Source organism: Myxocyprinus asiaticus, chromosome 32 (assembly GCF_019703515.2).
Source record: "Myxocyprinus asiaticus isolate MX2 ecotype Aquarium Trade chromosome 32, UBuf_Myxa_2, whole genome shotgun sequence".
Classification (NCBI taxonomy): Eukaryota; Metazoa; Chordata; class Actinopteri; order Cypriniformes; family Catostomidae; genus Myxocyprinus; species Myxocyprinus asiaticus.
The window spans coordinates 6,066,081-6,087,565 of record NC_059375.1 but is presented as its reverse complement, the minus strand read 5'-3'; the positions used below and the strand labels follow the sequence as shown (position 1 = coordinate 6,087,565).

General features: G+C 42.1%; 1 protein-coding gene across 3 annotated transcripts in view; it reads left to right on the top strand.

Moving 5' to 3' along the window:
- Positions 1 to 21,485, top strand: part of LOC127422905 (receptor tyrosine-protein kinase erbB-2-like) — a 163,217-nt gene that overhangs the window by 92,429 nt on the left and 49,303 nt on the right. For all 3 annotated transcript variants that reach the window (XM_051666741.1, XM_051666743.1, XM_051666742.1), the window contains 4 exons: positions 12,887 to 12,977; positions 14,172 to 14,374; positions 16,915 to 17,047; positions 17,263 to 17,353. In XM_051666741.1, coding sequence (XP_051522701.1) covers positions 12,887 to 12,977; positions 14,172 to 14,374; positions 16,915 to 17,047; positions 17,263 to 17,353 — 518 coding nt within the window. The remainder of the gene's footprint in view (positions 1 to 12,886; positions 12,978 to 14,171; positions 14,375 to 16,914; positions 17,048 to 17,262; positions 17,354 to 21,485) is intronic.

Sequence of the window (21,485 nt, the reverse complement as noted above, 5' to 3'; positions counted from 1 at the left end):
CATGTTGACGTCAAGGAACAATAGTGGTTTGTTGGTAACCAGTTGGTAATTTTTGCTTTTAATGATTATTCTATGGGCGGACATGCAGTAGTCTAACCTAATTTATGTCCTTATTTGCCCAATATTAATTTAAAGGCTATTTAAACTGTTGTGCATATGAATAACGAATGCAGACTCAGAGTTAATGTACTTCATTTATTTTGACAGAGAACAGAGAAAAAAATTCAACAATAAAAGAAACTGAGACATATTGCCACATAATTGCAACAAATTACAAGGCTAAATGACTTCTGTGTTCATATTAAACTGTACTTAGACCAGCTTAACACCGAATGCCTTGAATTACATTTGTTAATTTAATTTAAAGCAATTTTGAGGTAAATGACTTCATTACAATATAATCTTCAGATTTACGTATTTTTTCAATAAATAATTATATTAAATTATAGCAAAAATGTAAAAATAATCAGTTAGCAAAAAAATAATTAACAATTAAAAATTTATATATATTTATATAATGTACAGATTTTGCACTTATGGAAAGAAATTGGTACTTTTATTCACCAAAGCGCTATTCAACTGATCACAATGTATAGTCAGGATATTAATAACGTGAAAAATGACTATTACAGTTTGAAAAAAAATGTAACTACTTCAAAGAGTTCTCATAAAAAAATCATCCACGTGCAGCAATGAAAGTTTTGCAGATCCTTGGCATTCTAGCCATCAGTTTGTCCAGATACTCAGGTGACATTTCACCCCACGCTTCCTGTAGCACTTGTAGTCTTGTCGGGCACTTCTCAAGCACCTTACAGTCTAGCTGATCCCACAAAAGCTCAATGGGGTTAAGATCCATAACACTCTTTTGCAATTATCTGTTGTCCATTGTCTGTGTTTCTTTGCCCACTCTAACCTTTTCTGTTTGTTTTTCTGTTTCAAAAGTGGCTTTTTCTTTTCAATTCTTCCCATATGACCTGCACCCCTGAGTCTTCCTGGTTACTTTCGTAACCTCCATTCCCTGATCGAGGGAACAAGACATTGTGTCGATGTAGTGACAACTAGTGGTCACTCTTGGGAGCCCCAAACACCTCTGATCTTTGAGAAAAGGCCAATGGGAATTGGCGAGTGGAATTTGCATGCCACTCCCCTGGACATTCGGGTATAAAAGGAGCTGGTATTCAACCACTCATTCAGGTTTTGTGCTGAGGAGCCAAGACAAGGTCCCAGCCATTTCAGCGGGTAGTTCAGTGTTATGGCAAGAGGGACACAACATCTCGTTCCCTCCATCAGGGAACGGAGGTTACGAAAGTAACCAGGATGTTCCCTATCTGTCACTCACTCAACGTTGTGTCGATGTAGTGACACTAGGGGTCCCTATATGAAACGCCACAACTAGCTGAACTGTGTTACGTGGACTGGCAGTGTGAGACGGGCAGACCGCTGTGTGTCTCGTAGCCAGCGCACCAGGCCAACACGTAACCTCCCCCAATGCTCCTACAAGCGTCGAACGGTCCCCTGTACATCGGGGATAAGTCGACTGCCCAAAAATGGGGACAGGCTAGCCCAGCCGTGGCCTCTTCTCCTCTTTTTTCTCCCCAAAAAGAGTGAAAATCGTTTACCGACTGGGGGGCCATAAGTGTCCACGTCGAGGGGGTGTCACTCCCAAGGGGAAGACACCATGGATACCACACCCCGCCCAGAGGGGGCAGGGGATATTTGAGTGGGAATATGTCACATGGTCTTGGTCTCGGAAGTATGTCATGTGGAAAAAGTCCTGTGGTAGGTCCTACCCAAGGGGGGAGGAGCTCTACAGACACGGTGACCAGGGTCAGGGACTCGTGAACACGACTGGGAGTCAAAGCGCACATCTTCACCTCGGGGAGGGGAAAGATGCTATGCGCAAGCGGCACACCCGGCCAGCTGTCCCGGAACTTACCTGCTCGTACCTGACAACACACGGGACAAGACCGGCTCAACCCGGAGATTGTAAAACCTCACAAAGGTGTTGGTTGTTGCCCAGCCCGCTGCTCTGCAGATGTCTGCTAAAGAGGCGCCATTGGTCAGGGCCCAGGAGGCCGCCACACTCCTAGTAGAGTGGGCTCGCAGCCCCAAGGGGGGCGGCATGTCCTGGGCGTGATATGCCATCGCGATGGCATCAATGACCCAGTGGGCAATCCTCTGTTTGGAGACAGCGCTCCCTTTCCGCTGTCTGCCAAAGCAGACAAAGAGCTGCTCAGAGCTTCTAAAGCTCTGCGTGTGATCCAAATAGATGTGCAAAGCACACACTGGACACAGCAACACCAAGGCTGGGTCTGCCTCCTCCTGGGGCAGCGCTTGCAGGTTCACCACCTGATCCCTAAAGGGGGTCGTGGGAACCTTGGGCACATAGGGGTCTCAGGATCACGTGAGAGTATCCCGGACTGAACTCCAGGCAAGTTTCGCTGACAGAGAACGCTTGCAGGTCCCCTACCCTCTTGATGGATGTGAGCGCAATCAGGAGGGCAGTCTTCAAAGAGAGTGCCTTTAGCTCAACTTACTCCAGGGGCTCGAATGGAGCTCCCCGTGTGCCCCGAAGGACCACAGAGAGGTCCCACGAGGGAATGAGGCCCAGTCTGGGGGGATTCAACCTCCTCATGCCTCTCAGTAACCTGATGATCAAGTCATGCTTCCCCAAATACTTACTGTCTACTGCTTCGTGATGTGCCTTTATAGTGGCTACATATACCTTCAAGGTGGAGGGGGACAGCCGCCCATCCAGCTTCTCCTGCAGGAAGGAAAGCACAGATCTGCACATCTCTGGGGGTATTCGCGTCTGGAAGAACACCACATAGCAAACAGATGCCACTTCAAGGCATACAGGCGCCTCGTAGAGGGGGCCATAGGCTGAGTGATTGTCTACCACTGCAGGTGGTAGGCCACTTAGGTCTTCTGCATCCCATCCAGGGGCCAGACGTGGAGGTTCCAGAGGTCTGGTTGCGGGTGCCAGATGGTGCCCCGTCCCTGAGAAAGAAGGTCCTTCCTCAGGGGAATTTGCCAGGGGGGGCTGTTGCGAGGAGCGTGAGGTCTGAGAACCAAGTCTGAGTCGGCCAGTAGGGTGCTATTAGGACGGCCTGCTCCTCGTCCTCCCTGACCTTGCACAGGGTCTGTGCGAGTAGGCTCACTACTTGCGTAGTCCTGGGGGCCAGCTCTGTGCCAGTGCGTCTGTACCGAGGGGGGCCTCGGTCAGGGCGTACCAAAGCGGGCAGTGGGAGGATTCCCGGGAAGCTAACAGGTCTACCTGCGCTTGACCGAATCGACTCCAAATCAGCTGGACCACCTGGGGGTGGAATCTCCACTCTCCCCTGAGCGTAACCCCTCGTGACAGCGTGTCCACCATGGTGTTGAGGTCGCCTGGGATATGAGTGGCTCGCAGCAACTTGAGGCGCTGCTGACTCCAGAGGAGGAGACGGCAGGCGAGTTGCGACATGCAACAGTAGCGTAGGCTGCCTTGGCGGTTGATGTACACTACCGTCTGCGACTGGGCGACTGCACCCGAAGGTGGAAGCCCAGCCGAGGCCTCAGCATCGGACTGGACGAGCCCGCTCTCCAATGCTGCGATCGACAACTTATCCTCTTCGCGAGCTCTGAATGAGAGCGCGAACTCACCCTGAGACAAGCCGGCGGACTCATCCCAGAACTCGACCGGGGCAGACGAGCGTGCTGGGGAATGGGAGGTCTGTGGGGGGTTTTCCAGTGGAGGTGCTCCCATTGGGGTCCCCAAATCGCCCCCAGTGCTAACCGACGCGGCCTCATACCATAGGTAGAAGGACCGAGGCGGGGAGCCGCTGGGGTGGCATTCCCTCTTATGAAAGAAAGCCGCGACCGCAACGTTGCCATAGTCATGTTCTCACAATGAGGACATGACCCATCCATGAATGATGTCTCCACGTGGACAGCGCCTAAACACTTAAGGCAACGATCGTGGCCATCAGAAAAAGATGCTCCCGTAAGTGCCACTCTTTTAGAAGAAGAAAATATACTCTTTTCAGAGAGAAGAATATACTCTTTCAGCCTGCCGAAGCGCCCAGGGGCGTTCTCTGCTGCACCGGTGCAGAGAGGGAGAAGCCGCTGAAATGCGCCGTAAATCCAGCAGATGAGGTGAATGAACTCGGCAGAAGAATTCAGCTCAATGAATAGAACCGCTCAGCTCCGAAGAGAAAATGTGAATGAGTGGTTGCAAGCCAGCTCCTTTTATACCCGTATGTCCGGGGGAGTGGCATGCAAATTCCACTCACCAATTTCCACTGGCTTTTTCTCAAAGATCAGAGGTGTTTGGGGCTCCCAAGAGTGACCCCTATTGTCACTACATCGACACTACGTCGAGTGAGTGACAGATAGGGAACTGGTGTTGAGCGGGTAGAATTCAATGAAGCTGTCAGCTGAGGACATGTGAGGCTCTAGAGACTCTGATGTACTTATCCTCTTGTTTAGTTGTACATCTGGGCCTTCCACATCTCTTTCTGTCCGTGTTAGAGCCAGCTGTCCTTTGTCTTTGAAGACTGTAGTGTACACCTTTGTATGAAACCTTCAGTTTTTTGGCAATTTCAAGCATTGTATAGCCTTCATTCCTCAAAACAATGATTGACTGATGAGTTTCTAGAGAAAACTGTTTTTCTTTTGCCATTTTTGGCCTAATATTGACCTTAAAACATGCCAGTCTATTGCATACTGTGGCAACTCAAAAACAAACACAAAGACAATGTTAAGCTTCATTTAACGAACCAAATAGCTTTCAAAATAGTAACCAAATAGTGTTTGATAGAATGGTAAGTGATTTTCTAGTATCAAATTAGCAATTTAGCATGATTACACAAGGATAAGGTGTTGGAGTGATGGCTGCTGGAAATGGGGCCTGTCTAGATTTGATCAAAAATGACTTTTTTCAAATAGTGATGGTGCTGTTTTTTTACATCAGTAATGTCCTGACTATTCTTTGTGATCAGTTGAGTGCCACTTTGGTGAATTAAAGTACCAATTCCCTTTCGAAAATCTGTACATTATTTCAAACTTTTGGCTGCTAGTGAATATATATATATATATATATATATATATATATATATATATATATATATATATATATATACACTACCAGTCAAAAGTTTTGAAACACTTACTCATTCTTTATTATAATTTTTTTTTTTTTTTTTTTTTTTTACATTTTAGAATAATAGTAAGTCATCAAAACTATGGAAAAACATAAATGGAACTATGGGAATTATTTTGTGACTAAACAAAATCTAAAATAAATCAAAACTGTTATATTTTAGCATCTTCAAAGTAGTCACCCTTTGCCTAGAATTTGCAGACATGTACTCTTGACATTTTCTCAACCAACTTCTTGAGGTATCACCCTGGGATGTTGGGCACTTATTGGCTGCTTTTCTTTATTATTTGATCCAAGTCATCAATTTCAAAAACTTTTTTTAAATTAAATTTTAGTTTTATAATGAAATAAATTAATATGGTGGCACAATTATATTTTTGTCTACAAAACTAATTTCAAACATTTAAGCATACGCCTTCAGATTAAAAGATTTTTAAGATCATGTGAAATATTTCAGTCAAGTGTTTCAAAACTTTTGACCTGTAGTGTATATATATGGCAGACCTCTGCCTTTCCTATGAAGGAGGAAGCGGGAGCCGGGTGAACAATCCACGTAAGACTAATGACACACTTTTCAGTGTACATCAAAACATAAATGTGATTTTTCAGCACAATTAACAAACACGTTCAACAACACGCAACAGCCTTGCTTTTCAGCAGTCGCTGTGACACAGACACACACACAGCTCCATGCATCTCTCTCTCCCTGTCTGCCACTGTCTCCTCTCCTTAAATACTCCCGCCACTCCTCCCTGGAACGCGAGACCGGTGTGGTCCACAGGTGGAATTCGTTTACCACTTATCTCTCCGGCCTCGCTCTGCCCCGGCGCCGTTCGGCCATGCCCTGTTCGCCACAATATAGTTAGATAGATAGATAGACAGATAGATAGATAGACAGAATCAGAATCAGAATCAGAATGAGCTTTATTGGCAAGTATGCTTACACATACAAGGAACTTGTCTTGGTGACAGGAGCTTCCAGTACACAACAATACAAAAACAGCAACAAGACTTTTAAAAAATAATTAAAATTGAATAAAAAATAGATAAATATTGAAAAGAAAAAAGTATATATAGAATACACAATAGACTATATATATATATATATATATATATATATATATATATATATATATATATATATATATATATATATATATACAGTTGTGCTCAAAAGTTTGCATACCCTGGCAGAAACTGTGAAATTGTGGCATTGATTTTGAAAATATGACTGATCATGCAAAAAAACTGTCTTTTATTTAAGTATAGTGATCATATGAAGCCATTTATTATCACATAGTTGTTTGGCTCCTTTTTAAATCATAATGATAACAGAAATCACCCAAATGGCCCTGATCAAAAGTTTACATACCCTTGAATGTTTGGCCTTGTTACAGACACACAAGGTGACACACACAGGTTTAAATGGCAATGAAAGTTTAATTTCCCACACCTGTGGCTTTTTAAATTGCAATTAGTGTCTGTGTATAAATAGTCAATGAGTTTGTTAGCTCTCATGTGGATGCACTGAGCAGGCTAGATACTGAGCCATGGGGAGCAGAAAAGAACTGTCAAAAGACCTGCGTAACAAGGTAATGGAACTTTATAAAGATGGAAAAGGATATAAAAAGATATCCAAAGCCTTGAAAATGCCAGTCAGTACTGTTCAATCACTTATTAAAAGTGGAAAATTCGGGGATCTCTTGATACCAAGCCAAGGTCAGGTAGACCAAGAAAGATTTCAGCCACAACTGCCAGAAGAATTGTTCAGGATACAAAGAAAAACCCACAGCTTACCTCAGGAGAAATACAGGCTGCTCTGGAAAAGACTGTGTGGTTGTTTCAAGGAGCACATACGACGATACTTGAAAAAAAATTAGCTGCATGGTCAAGTTGCCAGAAAGAAGCCTTTACTGCGCCAATGCCACAAAAAAGCCCGGTTACAATATGCCTGACAACACCTTGACATGCCTCACAACTTCTGGCACACTGTAATTTGGAGTGACGAGACCAAAATAGAGCTTTATGGTCACAACCATAAGCGCTATGTTTGGAGAGGGGTCAACAAGGCCTATAGTGAAAAGAATACCATCCCCACTGTGAAGCATTGTGGTGTCTCACTGATGTTTTGGGGGTATGTGAGCTCTAAAGGCACGGGGAATCTTGTGAAAATTGATGGCAAGGTGAATGCAGCATGTTATCAGAAAATACTGGCAGACAATTTGCATTCTTCTGCACGAAAGCTGCACACGGGACACTCTTGGACTTTCCAGCACGACAATGACCCTAAGCACAAGGCCAAGTTGACCCTCCAGTGGTTACAGCAGAAAAAGGTGAAGGTTCTGGAGTGGCCATCACAGTCTCCTGTATATATATATATATATATATATATATATATATATATATATATATATATATATATATATACAGGTGCATCTCAAATTAGAATGTCGTGGAAAAGTTCATTTATTTCAGTAATACAACTCAAATTGTGAAACTTGTGTATTAAATAAATTCAGTGCACACAGACTGAAGTAGTTTAAGTCTTTGGTTCTTTTAATTGTGATGATTTTGGCTCACATTTAACAAAAACCCACCAATTCACTATCTCAACAAATTAGAATATGGTGACATGCCAATCAGCTAATCAACTCAAAACACCTGCAAAGGTTTCCTGAGCCTTCAGAATGGTCTCTCAGTTTGGTTCACTAGGCTACACAATCATGGGGAAGACTGCTGATCTGACAGTTGTCCAGAAGACAATCATTGACACCCTTCACAAGGAGGGTAAGCCACAAACATTCATTGCCAAAGAAACTGGCTGTTTACAGAGTGCTGTATCCAAGCATGTTAACAGAAAGTTGAGTGGAAGGAAAAAGTGTGGAAGAAAAAGATGCAGAACCAACCGAGAGAACTGCAGCCTTATGAGGATTGTCAAGCAAGATCGATTCAAGAATTTGGGTGAACTTCACAAGGAATGGACTGAGGCTGGGGTCAAGGCATCAAGAGCCACCACACACAGACGTGTCAAGGAATTTGGCTACAGTTGTCGTATTCCTCTTGTTAAGCCACTCCTGAACCACAGACAACATCAGAGGCGTCTTACCTGGGCTAAGGAGAAGAAGAACTGGACTGCTGCCCAGTGGTCCAAAGTCCTCTTTTCAGATGAGAGCAAGTTTTGTATTTCATTTGGAAACCAAGGTCCTAGAGTCTGGAGGAAGGGTGGAGAAGCTCATAGCCCAAGTTGCTTGAAGTCCAGTGTTAAGTTTCCACAGTCTGTGATGATTTGGGGTGCAATGTCATCTGCTGGTGTTGGTCCATTATGTTTTTTGAAATCCAAAGTCACTGCACCCGTTTACCAAGAAATTTTGGAGCACTTCATGCTTCCTTCTGCTGACCAGCTTTTTAAAGATGCTGATTTCATTTCCCAGCAGGATTTAGCACCTGCCCACACTGCCAAAAGCACCAAAAGTTGGTTAAATGACCATGGTGTTGATGTGCTTGACTGGCCTGCAAACTCACCAGACCTGAACCCCATAGAGAATCTATGGGGTATTGTCAAGAGGAAAATGAGAAACAAGAGACCAAAAAATGCAAATGAGCTGAAGGCCACTGTCAAAGAAACCTGGGCTTCCATACCACCTCAGCAGTGCCACAAACTGATCACCTCCATGCCATGCCAAATTGAGGCAGTAATTAAAGCAAAAGGAGCCCCTACCAAGTATTGAGTACATATACAGTAAATGAACATACTTTCCAGAAGGCCAACAATTCACTAAAAATGTTTTTTTTATTGGTCTTATGATGTATTCTAATTTGTTGAGATAGTGAATTGGTGGGTTTTTGTTAAATGTGAGCCAAAATCATCACAATTAAAAGAACCAGTGACTTAAACTACTTCAGTCTGTGTGCATTGAATTTATTTAATACATGAGTTTCACAATTTGAGTTGAATTACTGAAATTAATGAACTTTTCCACGACATTCTAATTTATTGAGATGCACCTGTATATATATATATATATATATATATATATATACACACACACATAAGCACACATATATATACATACACACACACACACTGAGTAAGCTGTGTATTGCACATTAATTATTGCTCAAAGGGATAGTTTTAACTGTTCATGAGATGGATAGCCTGGGGGAAAAAACTGTTCCTGTGCCTGACGGTTCTGGTGCTCAGAGCTCTGAAGCGTCGCCCAGAAGACAACAGTTCAAAAAGGTAGTGGACAGGGTGAGTGGGGTCCAGAGTGATTTTCCAGCCTTTTTCCTCACTCTGAAAGTGTATAGTTTTTGAAGGGAGGGCAGGGGGCAACCAATAAATAGATAGATAGATTCACTTTTATATTATGTTATGTATACATTTATTTGAACAAATAGCATCAAACATATTTATATACATAAAAGCTTATCCTGTATAATACACTTCCATTATAAATATTTGGCATAATGTTAGCAGACATCTCAGGTGATTAAAGCTACCAAATAATCACAGATGCAAAAATATTAAAAGAACTTCAACTAGAAGGTAATATTGTTACATAACCAATCAGATGTGGTTGGTGCATTTTCATCAGTGGACCCTCATAATGAAATACATGCTGTTTTTCCTTCAATCATTGGATCGGATCATAAGCAGAGAACATGAAACAAGTACTGTTGCTCATGTGTCGCATATTTTAAAAATGCACTCTTTTTAAAGAGAGAATATTTTAAAACATGTTTTTCACTATAATGTTCTATTGTAAAATAGACTGCAGAAGATGAAAGTTGAGTTTTTAAGATTTAATTTGATACCAAGTTTGTGAACACTGATTAAGTTTTTGATATAAGTTTTAGTTTTATAGCCTCACTCAAACAGCCCACCTGTAGGCCAGTGACAGTAAACAGGTTTAAAATGGGTGTGTAAGACAGCCTCTGTAGCACCCCCATTTTCACCTACAGTCACCAAAATTGGAACATATATAGTTCTCATCAAGCCTGACAACTTTCAGAATAATAGTTATTAGCTCCACCCAACAGGAAATCAGATATTTTGGATTTTTTTTAATATTGCAGGCTCTGAACTTTTAAATCTTCCTTCTAGGGGATTCATGAGACTGTCACCACATTTAGACAACATAATGCCATGACATTGAAGATGCTAAATTGTGAACACATTTTTGATATATCAAACTGTGTTGCCATGGCGACACATGGTTGCCATGGTGTGCAATGTGTGATGTTGATCAAAATGAGATGTTTAGTCTTGGGTGCTAAACACATGGATGTGACTATTTTGGGTCATGGTCATAGCGCCACCATCTGGCAGCAGGAATTTTGGCTCTTACAACAGACCTTTTTTTATGTAGATATTTACCCAAATTGCTTCATAATTGTTTAGAATTATGCCAAATGCATGTGTCCAACTTGCATTTTTTTCCGAAAGCCACCAGGTGGAAATGGACCCATGGTGCTTGGGCCCATCATCGCTGCTAGCTATATTATTATTATTATTGTTATTCCTCCCAATGGGAGTATATGGGAGCCCATAGAACCGTTTGTAGGAAAATGGTTAAATTTGGCTGATAGGGGTAGTCATGAAAAGTCCCCACAGCAAATTTGGGACATCTAACTCCTTAGTGCCATCACCAGTTCAAAAATGCAGTTTTCTTTTGTGTATATCTTTTGAACCGAATTCCCCCCTAACATTAAAATTCTGCCCATTACAGTGGCCGCCAACTTGGATTATGATATTTACAGTTACAAAGTTTCACGCCCTTCAAACTTTGTCTGATTTGTCTAAACAATATCTTGAAATATTCTCCAGACCAAGCAGCATAGAATTGATAATACAGAATTTTGAATTTCACCTTTGTTTAAAAGTTACGGCATCGCAAAGTTAACAAGGTCAATGTGAAAATTGATTTGAGGCTGTATCTCAGCAATGCTTTGTCCTATCGAAATGAAACTTGGTGTGTTTCATTAGAACCATTGTCTGAGGGTACATGCAAAGTTTGGAGGCAACACCACGTATTGGTTAAAAGATGTGATTTTTTATTTTATTTTTGCCCATAACTTTTGAACCATATGTCCTAAAATCATGAGGTTGGTATCTTTGTCAGCCATACTATCTTTGCGTCATATTTACTTTTATTGAAAAGTTATATATCTTTTAAAATTAATGTCAGATTTAAAAGAAAATTGGAATGCATCATCTACATCATGTCCTGAGGATACCTGAGCAGTTTTGAGACAGCACCACCTATAGTTCAAAAGATAACCCACACTAGTGTGCTGACTCTAAACTTGGCATGTCTCTTTGCCATGGCTGAGATGTGTCAACTGAGTGGCACAGTGGTTAGAGCATCGGACTACAGCTCAAAAGATTGTGAGTTAAAGTCCAGCGAAGGATGATTTAAAAATTTTTAATTCTGTTGACCTCTGACTCTTCATGTTGAACTTGATAATACGTAGGCTGTACTACATTGAATAATTCCTGCTTGAATTTAAAACCACTTAGCAATAAAATCAAGATATTCTCAGCTATACTTTTGTACTCTCAGCTTGGAATGTGTCTTTGGCATCAATGTGATATGTCAACTGAGTGGTCCAGTGGTTAAAGCTTTGGGTTATGGGTGAACTTGAGTCCAGCAAAGTGTGCTTTTAAAAATTGTGCTTCTGTTGACCTCTGAGTCTTCCTGTTGTGCTTACAGCTATTGGAGGCTGGACTTCAAGTATTGTAAATATTGTGTACTAGTATAATGCGCTACTGTTTTTTAATGTTTCTTACAGATAATGTAATGATGATCATTGCTTTTGTCTTACTGAATATGCCATGCTGCCAGCAGTAATCCGCCCGCTGTCTACGTGTGTCTTTTTGAATACTGTGAGTTTAAGTACCGACGATGCAAAGTATTGGATGGGAGGGACTTCGTCCGCACCCTCACTCACAACTCTCTCACACACAGCGGACACTAAATAATCTAGCCAACTGTCTAAACTGAATTATACATGCAGACACTCAAAGAAGTTTTCAACTGCAGATTTTTCATTTAGTTGTATATAGCATAACATTTTATTTTTGAATCTGAAAAATTTACCAAGGTCTGGACCTCATAGCTGGTTATGGCCACTTAAATGTTTACAAGCGCCAAATGAAATCAAATTAGCAGGTATAATAACCTACTAAAAACACTGCTCTGCATCTTTCATTCTGTGTAAATGAAATGCTGCATCAGAGCGACCTTAGACTTAAAACCTTTCTTGTTTTTTGTTGTTTTTTTTGGGGGGGGATGTTAACGATAATGATCAATTGTCAAGTGTGTAATACAATGTATCCTGCTATTGTGATTCCTGTGTAAATACATTTATTCTCTTTAAATATACTGTAAATATACATGCCTTTTTTAAGTATTAAACTTTTCTGAAGGTTCTCGCGTATGTTGGTTTGCACAGTGTAAATGCACCTTTATGTGGTAAAAATGCATAGCACACCAAACAGGCACTTATCAATATCTGTAATGTTTTGTCCTGTATACACTTTTCAATAACCATAATTATAAATAATTCATTAAAAAATCCTATTATGTAGATTCAAAATAACATTTTTGTGGATTAATCCAGAATCATTTGAGAAAAGATCATGATGCATTATCAAATCATTTTTGTCCCCCACCCCTTCATACAATGTGCATGAAATTTGCACTTAGAATAACATTATATTTTCAATATATTTCAATTCAGGATATCTGTACATTGATGCATGGCCAGATTATTTGCCTGATCTGAGTGTTTTTGAAAACTTGAAGGTGATCAGAGGAAGAATGCTTTACAAGTAAGTATCTCTCACTCCTCTTTTTGCTTCTTATCTGAAATGTCACTCAACCTGTATCTCTTTTTTGTTTTTCTGCTGTCCACATTTCCTGTTTCCTAATTCAGTCTTCACACACACATAATAGTGTTTGCTGGAGAGTATACCTACTTTCCTGTGCATCTGGCTGCTAGTTAGACTTATCAATCCTGCAGTCTCCTGCTAGTTATAAAGGGTAATGATTATTGTCTACACCTGCTGCATGATGTGCCATTTGTTCTTTGCTTTCAACTCTTCAAGTCAGTTGTAACTAAACAATGCACTTTGATAGTTTAAGAAAGTGTAGGTAATTTTTCATAGTTTAATCTTCAAAATAGAAATGTACACAAACAAATGGGTCTGTAAATAATTATTAGGTTTCTTTGTAATTTCCTCTGTGCATTGATATGTGTGTTTTGTCTGCACCATATTATTCCTAAAGAATATGATGGAATATTATTCAGAAGAATATTGTTATATAACATTATTTTAATGATGAATAAGATTGTAATTAGTGGTGTTTGCTAAGGCAAGCCTCACTTACTATTGCTCATACTTAGGATTTGGGATTTGAACAAACCCCTGACCTTAAATATTAAACTTTGTCATATAACTCATCCTGCACTATTTGTGCTACCTAAATGAATGATACCTCAGATCTTGTGGCTTGTTGAAGAGAGGTCCTATTACATTTCTTATTGCTATTTATTTTAACTTTTAAGTGATTGGACGTACCATTTTCAGTTTTGTGGACGATAAAATGTGTGGGAAAAAATTCCCTTAGACTTACATTGAAGGAGAGACCCAAGCCATATCTAGAGACCAGAATACCATAGAGACTTATGGATGGGTCAGTTACCAACCACCTAGCATCAACCCAAAACCCCCTAGCAACAACCCAAGTAACCACATAACAATGGACTAACAACAACTCAGAACACTTTTGCAACCACAAAGCAATGCCATAGCAATTACATAACCACCTAGCAATGACCTAGCAACCACCCAGAACACCCTAGCAACCAGCTATGCTTAGGCAACCATACAGAACAAGCTAGCTTTGTGATGGCAACTTTTGCATGGGCAAACATCAACTTTTTGCAGACTGTGTAAAATCTAGTAATCTAATTGCCTTAGCTGTCTAGTTAACCTGTTTGTCTCATGTCTCTCTGTCTTCAGGGGTGTTTTCTCTTTGGGAGTTCAGTCTTTGCATATCGAGTCTCTCGGTTTGCGTTCATTGCGAAGTGTCAGTGGTGGTTTAGCTCTGATTCATAATAACTCTAGACTGTGCTACATCTCCTCTCTGAACTGGACCTCTCTGCTACACCCCACGCAGGGACCCAACCTCATCAGCAACAACAACCAAGACCAACAAACATGTGGTAAAATACCATTTTTTGATGTCTCTTTGTAACGTTATTTTACCAAGCAAATTCAGTGGCATTCTTCCACTAGAAGATATAGTCCCTGCCATGTAAACTAAGGGCACGTCCACAATAATACATTTTCATTTGAAAACGCATTGATTTTGCTACGTTTACGCATCTCATCCACAATGAAACTGCATTTTCCTCAGAGGTGGATAGTAAGGAATTACAAGTACTCTCGTTACAGTACTTGAGTACGTTACTGGTGTAACCCCTGTTCCTTGATGGAGGGAACGAGATGTTGTGTCCCTCCTGCCGTGGCACTGAACCGGCCGCTGACATGGCCAGGACTCTCTATCGGCTCCTCAGCATAAATCTGAATGAGTGGTGCATGCCATCTCTTTTTATACCCGTATGTCCGGGGCGGAGAGTGGCATGCAAATTCTCATTGACCTTTTCTATTTTAAGCAAATGTGATTGGGGCTCTCAAGATCGAACCCCTTGTGTCACTACATTGACACAACGTCTCGTTCCCTCCATCAGGGAACAGGGGTTACACCAGTAACCTAGACATTTTCAGGCTTGCTACACGGATGTGAGGCGTGGCCGTCCGAGCATTGCCAGCCCGGAAATCCAGCAGTGTAAGCATAGGTGACAGGACGAACACAAAACATGCATTCGGCTCCAAAGAAAAAATCTGAATGAGTGGTGCACGCCATCTCCTTTTATACCCGTATGTCCGGGGCGGAGAGTGGCATGCAAATTCCACTCTCTGATTCTCATTGGCCTTTTCTATTTTAAGCAAAGGTGACTGGGGCTCTCAAGATTGAACCCCTAGTGTCACTACATCGACACAACGTCGAGTGAGTGACAGACAGCGAACACAGGGGCTCACCTATGTTCACCGTAGCCCGAACGCCGCCCACCAACAGAGAGCAGTCATGCAGTACAACTGTGTTCACATCTGGAACAGGAAAATAACTCATTGTTATGCATGTACTTGAGCCTCAAGTGTGGTCAATGAGGTCTGCAAACTTTTTTAGGAGCTAGACAAACATGCAAAAAACGACAATATTGTTGAGAGCATCTTCTTGATCCTGGCAGTCAACAGCAGGGAGAGCAAGGGGAACTTTGCGGGGTCACAAAGGAATGTTCTGGGCCTTCTTCAGAGGCATATCCCTGGGCTCTGGTCACTGCTTCATCATACTCGAACCATACGGAACACTTGCCATGCCCGGAGGGATGCGGGCCAGAGAGAATAATTTTACACATTTGCTACGGCTGCTGGGGCCTTACCGCTGGCTCAGTCTCCAATTTCTGGGGAGCTGACGTAGCAGGGGCACTGAGCTTGAGAAAGAGCGCGAGCCAGCCAGCTGTTACACAAAAACACCCTGCCTTGGCAAAAGGTGTTTGTATGCTTGTGACTGCATTTAGAGAGAAGGAGCAGTATGGCGATCTCTTTCGTGCACACGCATACAGCGCATGCACAGAGAGCAGGCGAGCAAGAGAGAGAGAAACCTGTAAAAAAAGTACCTTGAAAGAGTGCACGCTTTGACGCTCTCAGCCTGAATAATCACATAAGGACATGTAAACACGTGAAAACCGATGCACAATATTAAATGCACATAATGTATGATAGTCCCAAATGTAGAGAGCACATCAATATGAAGACAAATCCAAAACACTGACATTTTTAGCCAATTTTGAAATCTTGGCCAGGTGCTTTTTTCAAGTCTGAAAAAAAGGACATGTCTGTGAAAAAGAAGATGTATGGTCACCCTAGTTGAGAGGTTCTAAATATTCTCCTCAAATAAACACCAATGACTGACATGAACAATCATTGTGATTCTTACCTCTATATTGTTTTTTCCAGCTCCTCTTAAAAACAACTCCCCCTAAACAACTAGCACATCATGATGTATCATGTCATGATAGCAGGCAGTGTTTATTTCAACATGTTGTCAGCTTGTGACTGTCAGGTCAGGGGGCACACCATGTTTATTGTTACTGAAAGGCTTTTTTCATTGCTGATGTTATTGTAACCATTTAACAGTACTGAAAGTACATTAGTGGCACATTTTGCTCAACATAGGGGTAGAGGGGTGCACAGTTGTCAAGAGAGGGTGCACTTCTGAAATAAAATCCTCTCGTGCACCGCCCCCACTGTCATTTTGCATGCTTGGCAACCGCCTTTGTTGACTATGCCACGGGCATCTGGCACAACACGTAATTTTGTCCAATCAAATGTTCTTGAGAATGAGAATGTCCCTCCCCTTAATACAGTACCACCTGTTTCTTACTAGCAACTAGCAAATCATGATTCATGGCTGTGACATAACTAAAGCCTTTTTACTATAAAAAAAAAAAAGGACAAGCCCCTTTGATATATCTTCCCCAAACTTCCTGTTTCAAGAAGAAGTACATAAACACAAGAAAAAAAAACTGTGTTTGTCAAGCCATTTCATGGGGTTTTTAAATCTTTTATTTTTCCATAATAAATAATATTCCACTACTTGACTATGAAATCAAACAAAAATTCTTCCCTTTCTGTGTAGTTTCAGAGGGCAGAGTGTGTGACCCCTTGTGTGCTGAAACGGGCTGCTGGGGCCCAGGACCTGGTCTGTGTGTGTCGTGTGTCAATTACAAACGTGGGACGGAGTGTGTGGAGCAGTGTAATGTCCTACAGGGGTGAGTACAGTGTAAATGTGCAGATTCTTGATTGCCTGATTTCCATGTTTTTTGTTTTTACTTTTAGAATGCCTTCAAAAACCACCTAGGAATCATATAGATTATTTAAATTTAAATTTTTAAATGTAGTGTTGAATACTACAGAAACACCAGTAAAGTAAATCTAAATGCAGATTCATATACTGTTATGTCTCTGTCAATTGTTTTTCTCACAGGTTAGTACGGGAGTTTGTGGATGGTTCTGGCTGTGTCTCGTGTCACCCAGAGTGTCGAGCAGTCAATGGCTCTACCTCCTGTACAGGCCCTGTAAGATATTCATGCAAAAACAAATACATATGATACATAGAACATGTTATAAGAGGTGTTTGTCAAGGCAAGCATCACTATTACTTTTGCTCATACTAAGAGTGAAGTATAACCTCTACCCCTAAGTATTACATTTCAGTGTGAAACTTGCCCCACACTGTTTGTGTTACGAATTTGATGGACACCTCCCAAGCAACCATTTACTAACACCTTAGCAACTGCATAACAATGCCTTAGCAACCACCCAGAATATATGGCAACATGCATCAGCCATGTCTCTGCACCAAAATATCATAAAGGCATTGGGGCCGGCTCTTCTCATTTAGGCCACTCAGCATTAAATAGCATTTAAACAACCACAAAAAACATCCTAGCATGCCCAGGAAACCACCTGGAACACCCTAGCGACCACCTAGCAATGACATAGCAACCACTCAGAAAACCATAGCAACCACCTAGCAACATGCCTTATTCTCAGAACACCCTAGCAACGTCCCACCAACAATCCAAACATTGCAACAGCAAATCTTGCATGGGCAGGCACCATTTACATTTTCTTCACAATAATACACATAAAAATCTAGTTTTTAAATGCAATCTCCTTTTTGCCACGAACAATAAATAAAGTAATCTAAGCCAGTGGTTCTCAACATTTTTGACTCCAAAGTCCCCCATTGTCAAAGACAATATTCAAAGCCAGCTGTGCAAAAAACTAGGAGTGTCAGTTGTATAAAATAATTCATCACAATTAATTGAAAGATTATAGAACTGTCAATTTACATGTTGTAGTCATACATCTTGATTTATAGTGTTTTTCATTTAGATTATTGTTTTTAATATAACTTATTTTTAGTAATTTTAAGTCACACACCACCTTTGGACATTTGCTTAGGGCCCCTAATGCACTGATTCCTAACCCAGAGTATGCGTACCACAGTTAGTACTTCCAGGGGTATGCGAAAATAATTGGATTTTGTTTTGTTGAACCTATAAAACAAAATGCAAAGTATGACTAAAAAATAAAAGGATTTGGGTCTGGGTAAAAATGTCATTTATCCGATTAATTGTAATTTTCATTTGAACGATCCTGATATCAATTCTTAAAATCCCAAGATCAATCTTTTACTAATTATCTTTGATTATTTTTAGATGCGAAGTTCAGCACCGAGACCCTTTTTATACCATGTTAGCACTTGTTTTACATATTAATGGAAATGCTTAGTACAGATAATGTAAGCAATAAACATGTAACTATATGTATGTATTTTTTGCTGTTATATTAGTGCTGTTGTGATATAAATAGGACCCAGATGCAGGAGTAAAAATATAACAATGTTTAATGAGAGAAAAGTTCAGTTATATGATGAAAAAATATGAAGCAGCACAAAGAACGGAACAGTCCAGAGACGAGGTGGAAGAAGATGAAGGTGGAGAACTCTGACGGCGGCAGCTGCAGCGGGGAGAGAGTAGAGGTAATGTATATTCCAGGGTGTGAGATGCCAACGACTGGAGCAGAGAGAAACAGAGGTGAGAAATCCTGGTGAATGGAGCTGATGGTAATGGCTGGAGCACAGGAAAACAGGCAAAAATATCCGAATATTTGACCGAATAACCGGGTTTCCCGTCTACGAGGCACGGCGGTGGGGGAACAGGGGCAGGCGGATTAATGGGAGATTGAATGACCGGTTTAATTTTGGAAATGTGGAAAGTGGGATGAATCCTTTTGTATGCTGGGGGTAATTTGAGAGGAACTGCTACCGGTCTAATGATCTTGGTAACAGTAAAATGGCCAATAAATTTGAGAGCGAGTTTATTAGAAACTGAACGCATAGGAATATCCTTAGAAGAGAGCCACACTTTTTGACCTACAATGTACACGGGAGGCTTAGACTGGTGGCAATCGGCTTGGGCCTTAGTGCGTCGTCCCACCTGGATGAGAGTCCGTCCGGCTCTGATCCAAGTGCGACAACACCTCTGGATGAACGCATGTGCGGAGGGGACCGCAACTTCAGGTTCCGTTGTTGAAAACAAAGGTGGTTGGTAGCCTAAACTAACCTCAAATGGGGAAAGGCCTGTGGATGACACCAAGACATAGGTTTGTGAGAGGCCACACACCGTAAAGCTCTCTCTAGATCTCAGTTAGCCTGCTTGGCCTGTCCGTTGCTCTGGGGTTGAAAACCAGAAGTAAGACTAACTGTAGCCCCCAGTAGTTTACAAAACTCTTTCCAAAATTTGGAAACAAATTGGGGCCCCCTGTCAGAGACCACGTCAGTCGGGAGGCCATGGATTTGAAAGACGTGATCAACGACAGCAACCGCTGTCTCTCTAGCTGAGGGTAATTTGGGTAGAGGGATGAAATGTGCTGCCTTCGAGAATTGGTCCACCATGGTCAAGACGACCATGAACCCCTGCGAGGGGGAAAGGGCTGTAACAAAATCAAGGGCTATGTGGGACTAGGGTCTCGAAGGCACCGACAGCGGTTGAAGGAGTCCAGCTGGAGGGGTACAGGAAGACTTGGAAACAGCACATACAGAGCAGGAACCAACAAATAGGCGAACATCACGGGTCATGGATGGCCACCAAAACCTCTGCTTGACTAGAGCCAGGGTTCGCCCGACTCCAGGATGGCAGGCTAACTTGGAAGAATGGCCCCAATGGATGACGTCTGAGTGAACTGATTCTGGCACAAACAACCAACTTGGTGGGGTTTTAGACGGGGGCGTTACCCCTTGTAAGGCCGTACGGACCTTCGACTCGATCTCCCAAAAAAATGCCACCACCACAATTTTGGTAGGAACGATGGAATCTGAAGATATCGGTTGTTCGGAACAATCAAAAATACAAGACAGGGCATCCGGTTTGATGTTCTTAGAACCTGGACGATAAGAGATGGTAAAGTCAAAACGACCGAAAAAAAGAGCCCACCGAGCCTGCCTGTAATTCAGATGTTTAGCAGAACGGATGTATTCAAGGTTTTTATGATCGGTCCAGATGATGAAAGGTACCCCAGACCCCTCTAACCAATAGCACCATTCCTCCAAGGCTAACTTGATAGCCAGCAGCTCACGGTTGCCAGTATCATAATTTCATTCAGTGGGAGAAAGACGATGGGAGTAAAAGGCACATGGATATATTTTGTCATCAGAGGGACTTCGTTGGGAGAGTACCGCACCTACCCCCACATCCGATGCATCCATCTCTACCACAGACTGAAGAGAAGGTTTGGGGTTGATTAGAATTTGGGCCGAAAAAAAAGCAGCCTTTGATTTTGTGAAGGCTAATTCGGCCTCCTGAGACCAACAAAACTCAGTTTTGGCAGAGGTGAGACCAGTCAGAGGTGCGGCTAGTTCTCTGTAATTGCGAATAAAATGGCGGTAGAAATTGGCGAAACCCAGGAATCTCTGCAGGGCCTTGCGAGAATCCGGGGTTGGCCAATTCACCACAGCCTTAACCTTTGCTGGATCTACCTGAATTCCCTCCGGTGACACAATGAAAATGTACCGATCGGGAGTGGAACTCGCTCTTCTCAGCCTTGACATACAGCCCATTCTCTAACAGCCATTGGAGCACTCGTCTGACGTGCTGAACATGTTCCTGGAGAGAATGGGAAAAAATCAAAATGTCATCCAGGTAGACAAAAATATTCTGATCAACCATATGTCTCAGCACTTCATTAACGAGAGCCTGGAAGACTGCGGGGGCGTTGGCTAGACCAAAAGGCATAACCAAGTATTCAAAATGCCCCCTAGGGGTGTTGAAAGCAGTCTTCCACTCATCACTCTCCCTTATGCAAACCAAATGATAGGCGTTGCGGAGATCCAATTTCGTGAAAAATGTGGATCCCTGCAGACGCTCAAATGCCGAAGACATCAACGGCAAAGTGTAAGTGTTCTTCACCGTGATGTCGTTCAGCTTACGATAGTCAATACAGGGACGAAGGGAACCATCCTTCTTATCCACGAAAAAGAACACCATGCCAGCAGGGGAAGAAGAGGGCCTAATGATCTTAGCTGCCAGAGAATCGGAAATGTATTTCTCCATGGCCTCCCTCTCAGGAGCTGAGAGCGAGTATAAACCACCCTTAGGGGGACACGTACCTGACTTAAGCTCAATAGTGCAATTGTAGGGACGA